General features: G+C 43.5%; 1 protein-coding gene across 1 annotated transcript; it reads left to right on the top strand.

The window, feature by feature from the left end:
- The first annotated feature begins 5705 nt into the window (after nt 1-5705).
- On the top strand, nt 5706-5912 carry LOC118658043 (guanine nucleotide-binding protein G(I)/G(S)/G(O) subunit gamma-10-like). Its single transcript, XM_036312962.1, has one exon. It carries the CDS (start codon nt 5706-5708, stop codon nt 5910-5912), a length of 207 nt encoding a protein of 68 aa, XP_036168855.1.
- The last annotated feature ends 926 nt before the right edge of the window (nt 5913-6838 follow it).

Here is a 6838-nt window from a genome sequence, read left to right as displayed (position 1 = left end):
TTGCAAAGATACTAGAATTTTAAGGCTTAGCTCAAATGGAAAAATTAAAGCTTAATTTTTGCTCATTCTCAGTCTCTCAATTTCCAGTAACACAATAGCTGCCAGTTCCTGGAAATGTAGAAGCTTGCAATTTGAGCATAATTACTTTAATAAGTGTAAAATATATCGTATAAATATAAAACATTTTAATTGTGCAAGTTTAAAACTACGATGAGAACTGCTATTTTTAAGTTTCTGGAGAGCAGGAAGTTCATGTGGTTTTCATCTCAGGACCTTCTAATACCTGGCACAATACTTTTTATATTACAGGCGTTACCAAAAACGTAGTGCTTCCGCTAACTGATGGGCCCTCCTGCTTGTGGAGCAGAGAAGACCCTCCGCATAAGCAGACCCCCCCACCCCCCTTCCAAAGAGGCATCTTCCAGAAGTCACCATAAGCACAGCAGCTTAGGGAAAAACCCTTCCCTTCTATTAAGTGAGGGACACTTTCAGTCAGTTACCAACGCCTGTGTTTAATAGAGCTTTGTCTCCAAGCTCATTGAACCAGCAAGCCCTCAAAATTTCGGGGGGCTCATCCCAGCTACCGCTCTCCTACAGGGACTCTGTGAGGCAGCAACAGAACCCACATCTGAAAGAATAAGTTTCAAGCTTTCCAGGGCTTTGCTCCCTTTCTCAGGTAATCAAGCCTTACCCTCACCACTCCCCAGCATGTCCCGAACGTCTTCTCTCAGGCTGCCGTAAGAAAATGCCAAAGAGTAGGTGGCTTCAACAACAGGAAGCTATTTCCTCGCCGGTCGGGGGGTGGGAGTCCAAGATCTAGGTGCAAGCCAATTCCGTTCCTGCGTTCCTAACGAAGAGGGGAGGCACCGGGTTCAGTGTTACTGAGAGGCCTCAGTGATGTCTGCAGGCCACTAGTTCAGGAGAGTCACTGGAATGGCCGAGTTTTGTAAAAATCACAGTGTAAGAACCTTTCTTTTTCATAACATAAAACTTACCATTTTAACCATTTTTAAGCATACAGCTCTTTGGCATTAAGTACATTCCCATTGTTGTGTAACCATAACCACCATCTTTTTCCAGTATTTTTTCATCCCCCTAACTGAAGTCCTGTACCCAGTAAATACTAACTCCTCATTCCCCTCCCCCAGTCCCTGACAACCACCATTCCACATCCCACTTTCTGTCCCCATGAATTTGACTACTCTAGGAAGCTTATATAAATGAAATTACACATTGTTTGTCCTTTTGTGATTGGCTTATTTTATTTAGCATAATGTCCTCAAGGTTTACCCATTTTGTGGCATGTGTTGGAATTTTCTTTCTCTTTAATAAGGAACTAGAGGCCCGGTGCACAATATTTGTGCACTGGGTGGGGGGACCTCAGCCCGGCCTGTGCCCTCTCACAGTCCGGGAGCCCCACAATCGATTGCCCCAAAGAGGTAGACCCTGCCTACCCAGCCAGGATTCCACAATCGATCCCACCCTGCAGAGGGAGGCACCAGCCACCTGCCATAGCCCACTGGTCGGTGGCCTGGGCCTCCCTCTTTGGCTAGATTGTGGAGCCCCCCCGATTGATCAATCACCCCATTGGCTGGTGACCTGAGCCTCCCTCTGCAGGGTAATCATGGGGCAATGGCTGGGCCCCTGACCAATCGCATTGCACCTGCCATGGCTGGCCTGGCACCAGTGGGTGTCATAGCGTGGTTGTCCAGAAGGTCGTCCTGAAGGTCATTCTGCTGTTTGGTTGTTCAGTCAATTTGCATATTAGGCTTCTATTATTATAGACTAGAGGCCCAGTGCACGAAATTTGTGCATGAGGGGGGGTGTCCCTCAGCCCAGCCTGCACCATCTCTAATCTGGGACCCCTCAAGGGATGTCCGACTGCCCGTTTAGGCCCGATCCTAGTGGGATCGGGCCTAAACGGGCAGCCGGACATCTCTCTCACATTCCAGGACTGCTGGCTCCCAACCACTCGCCTGTCTGCCAGCCTGGTCACCCCCTAACCACTCCCCTGCTGGCCTGATTGCCCCTAACTGCCCTCCCCTGCTGGCCTGGTCACCCCTAACTGTCCTCCCCTGCAGGCCTGGTCACCCCCAACTGTCCTCCCCTGCAGACCTGGGTCCCCCCCAACTGCCCTCCCCTGCAGGCCATCTTGTGTCCACATGGGGGTGGCCATCTTGTGTGTTGGAGTGATGGTCAATTTGCACATTACCTCTTCATTATATAGGATAATACTCCACTATATATACACCATAGTTCATTTACCCACTCATCCATCAATGGACAATTGGGTTGCTTCTGACTTTTGACTATTGTGAATAATGCTACTCAATGAACATTGGTGTACAAATATCTATTCAAGTTCCCACTTTCAAATCTTTTGGGTGTATACCCAGAAGTAGAATTGCTGGGTTATATGGTAATTCTATGTTTAACTTTTTGAGGAATTGCCCTACTGTTTTCCACAGCAGTTGCACTATTTTACATTCCCTGCAGCAATACACAAGGGTTCTAAATTTCTCCACATCCTCAACATTTATTTTCTGTGGGTTTTTAAAAAATATTCACTGTAATGTGCGTCAAGTGGTATCTCTTTGTGGTTTTGACTTGTATTTCCATAATTATTAGCAAAGAGTTTTTCTTTTTGGGAACAGAAAAAGAAAAACTATAGCGCCAAAGATTTAGGTTGGAATATGGTCCTAGAAAATGGAAGCAAACATACAGAACTACAGTAAAAGAGAGAGAATAATGTGGCTATGCAGCTCTACAAATGTTAATCTCCAAAGCAGTCTTTAAAAATAAATGTATTATTATCTTAAACAATAAAAAATCAGGAAAGTACCACTGCCCTCAAGGAATAGAAAGAAATTGAATTGACATGAATAAGCTTACAGTACATAAGCTATATGCAGAATATAAAAAATAACTATAGCAACATTTCATATATATATATATATGTTGGAGGGAATTCAATCTATCATGAGTTTATGCTCACAGTGATGAATCAAAGTGATAAAAATCTTGGAGCTCACTATAAGACAGGATCAAAAATTCCTGTGTCACTTTAAAAATCTAAACCTCATGTTTTGTCAGCCGACATTTTTGCCCAGAGATTTGAAGTTAAGCAAGATTCTCTAGGAGAGGAATCAGGATAAAGGATTAACAATGGGAAATCTGGCATCAGGCAAGGGATTGTTACAGAAAAAATGTCATTGTCTTCCTCACATACACACAGAAAGGGCTGTACATCCATAACATGGCCATAGGTTTTAAAAATGTGAACTAGTTTACCTAACATATAGGTTAACTTAGAATCGGCATTTGAAAATTCACTCTTAACAAGTAGAACCAAGATGATGGTGTAGGTAAATGCCAGTACTCACCATCTCCAACTACCACATCAAAATTACAACTAAAATACAGAACAACAATCATTCAGAACTGCCTGAAATCTGGCTAAATGAAAGTCTTACAACTAGAGAAGTAAAGAAGAAAGTACATCGAGACTGGTAGCAAGGGCAGTGACACAGATCTGACACCGACATGTGGTGTTTTTTTAAATCAGGTGGGATATCTCCACTGTGAGAATCCAGGGGTCCCAGCCCCACACCAGACCCCCAGCCCAGGGTCCCAAAGCTGGGAATAGAACTCCCCATAACTTTGGGCTGTAAAAACCAGCAGGGACTGTAGCTGAGTAACACAGAGGCTGGTGGAGACCCAGGCAGTTCCTCTTAAAGGGCTGGTGCACAAACTTACACAGACTGGCTCCCTCTGGGCTCCAGTGCTGGGTGGCAGCTTTGGAAGAACCAGGGACATACCGGCAGGAACTGGGTTGTCTGGCATTGGGGCAGGAATTCAGGGGCAGCTTTCTACCAGATAGGGTTGCTTGAATGGATCATTGTTCCTGTGCTGGGACCTCCCTGATTGCAGAGGTTGGTTTCTATCAGCCTGGCACTTACTGTTTGCTCCACCCTGGTTATGGGGTTTGCCCCACCCCATCCAATTTGCAGCCCCACCCAAGCTGTTTGTAGTGGCTTTTCCATACAAATGGCCTGTCCTGGCTCAAGCTTTCTAAAATCTTTCAAACCAGCAGTAGCTGATGTTGGCATGCCCCATACCTATCAATAAGATACCTAAGCCCTAGCCAGTTTGGCTCAGTGGATAGAGCATCAGCCTGTGGACCAGAAGGTCCCTGGTTCAATTCTGGTCAAGGGCACATACCTTAGTTGCAGACTCCTTCCTGGCCCCGGCCCTGGTCAGGCCACGTGCAGGAGGCAACCAATCGGTGTGTGTCTCTCATATCGATGTTTCTCTCTGTCTTTCCCTCCCTCCCTCTTCCACTCTCCCTGAAAATCAATTGGAAAATATCCTCAGTGAGTATTAACAAAAAATAAAAAAATAAGAGGCCTAAGACCAGGCACTAGCACCAGCCTGCCTTGTTTCACAGCTTGGCCTCCCCTGGGAACTTCCAAGCCCAATACAAGTAGCAGCCATCTGCAGATCATCCTGTAGCTCCTGCTGGGTGACCTCAGGCAGTGGCTTACTTTGTACCTGCAAGGAGGCCCCATAGCCAGTGGACCCAGTAGAAAGCTTCAGACCATACCAGGTTATAACTCTACACATTCACAAGTGACACATTCAAGGGACAGACTCAGTGAGCACCAAAGCCCAACTGAAGCAAGTCCTGCACCATAGTGGTGTCTCCTGCACAGCAGCTCTTCCACTGTAGTAGCAGCTGGTCCTCACAGCCATTTGGCCTGGAGGTTAAGTCCTCCCAGTGACACCAATAGCAATTAAGGCTCAACTACAACAAGACTATGTGCACAGTCCACACAGGGGTGCACAGAGAGCTCCCAGCTCATGTGACTAGGGAAGCTGAGCCACTGGGCCCTGCAGGACAACTATTACAAAAGGTCACTCTACCAATTCCAGGAGATATAGCATCTCTACCTAATACATAGAAACAAACACAGGGAAGCAGCCAAAATGCAGAGACAAAGAAATACATCACAAATGAAAGAAACAGAAGCAAGAAAACTACTGGATACAGAGTTCAAAACAACAGTTATAAAATTGCTCAAGGATCTTACGGACAGCTTCAAGGGGCTTAGTGAGAATTTCAAGGATCTTTGTGAGAATGTCAAGGAAATTAGTGAGAACGTCAAAGACATGAAAAAGGACCAGGCAGAAATTAAGCATACACTCACTGAAATAAAGAATAATTTATAGGGATTCAACAGTAGAGTAGAATCACATCAATGATTTGGAATATGAGGAAACAAAAATCACACAATCAGAAGATCAAAAAGAAAAAAAGAATCCAAAAATATGAAGACAGTATAAGGAGCCTCTGGGACAACTTCAAGCATACCAACATTAGCATTATGTGGGTTCCAAAAGGAGAAGAGGGGAGACTAAGATTTTGAAAACCTATTTGAAGAAATAATGACAGAAAACTTCCCCTACCTGGTGGAGAAATAGACTTACAAGTCCAGGAAGCACAGAGTCCCAAACAAAAGGAACCCAAAGAGGCATCATAATTAAAATGCCAAGGGTTAAAGAAAAAGAGAGAATCTTAAAAGCAGAAAGAGAAAAGCAGTTAGTTACCTACAAGGGAGTGCCCATACTACTGTCAGCTCATTTCTCAACAGAAACTTTGCAGGCCAGAAGGGAGTAGTAAGAAAGCCACTCAGCCACCCCCGGCCATGTCCTCCAGGGCCAGCATGTATGCCCTGCAGTGCTTGGTGGAGCAGCTCAAGCTGGAGGCCAGCGTGGAGAGGATCAAGGTCTCTCAGGCGGCTGCCAAGCTTCAGCAGTACTGCATGCAGAATGCCTGCAAGGATGCCCTGATGGTCAGTGTTCCAGAAGGCAGCAGCCCTTTCCAGGAGCCCAGATCCTGTGCTTTGTTCTAAAGACTGGAAAGAAGTTAACTAAGGAAGCTTTCAGGCACAAAGTGATGAATGACTGCCTCCAAATCTCATGGAAACATTTTTCTCTAACCAAATGACTTACATATTCAGACCTTCCCTGTGGCCTGGTCCTATAGCCAAAATTCTATAGAAATTGATGAGTTTCAAATCAAATTAGGAAACTGGGTGAAGGAGTAGACCTTTAAATAATAATGGCCTGGTTGTTTGGTGAAGTGCTTTATACTTAAGACAAACAAAAACCTTACCACCAAATATACAAAACGAACCTCTTTCATAAGTGAATTATTAGTGTTTCTAGACCTGAAATGTTATGTATGTTTTATTTACTGGGTGTTTACATTTTGGGAAGAAAAACATTTTTATTAAAAATTTGAATATTTGTAATTTGTTGTTCTAGAGATTTTTACACCATAACAAAATGTGTTCTTTTCTCATGAATTTATAATTTCTAAATGAAGGCAAGACAGTGTAAAATTTGGGGCAAGAACAGACTTTATTAATCAAGTGATATCTTGATTTTTATAAGTGAGAAGACTGTTTTATTTTTAACACTAAATAGGGAAGCTGTTTCTTAGCAAACTTGTTTGGAAAGATTAGTGTGTTGTGCATTAGATCTCCCCATTTTGTGTATGCCACAGATCTGTTCTTTGTCTTCTTAAGTTCCTCTACTTTATAGTTGTGGTTGTGCTTTAAAAAAAAAATCCTACATTATTTCATAGCTTTCAAATATGTTTAAAATGTGACTTACAGAACATTGCAAATGATTAAAAGCAAAGCAATGTGAAAATCTTACAAGCTAAATGGATTCTTAATGTCATAAGTGTTTTACTTTGATGATGTGCCTTTGATTTAATTTGAGACACTTTAAAATGGAAACTTTATTTGTATTTGTAATAATTTTTGAAGAG

Source organism: Myotis myotis, unplaced genomic scaffold, assembly GCF_014108235.1.
Source record: "Myotis myotis isolate mMyoMyo1 unplaced genomic scaffold, mMyoMyo1.p scaffold_m19_p_1, whole genome shotgun sequence".
Lineage (NCBI taxonomy): Eukaryota > Metazoa > Chordata > Mammalia > Chiroptera > Vespertilionidae > Myotis > Myotis myotis.
Note: the sequence above shows the minus strand (reverse complement) of the source record. Positions and strands in the feature narration are given on the sequence as shown.

Coding starts and splice junctions, on each gene's coding strand:
- LOC118658043 (XM_036312962.1), top strand. CDS start 5,706: ATGTCCTCCAGGGCCAGCATGTATGCCCTGCAGTGCTTGGTGGAGCAG.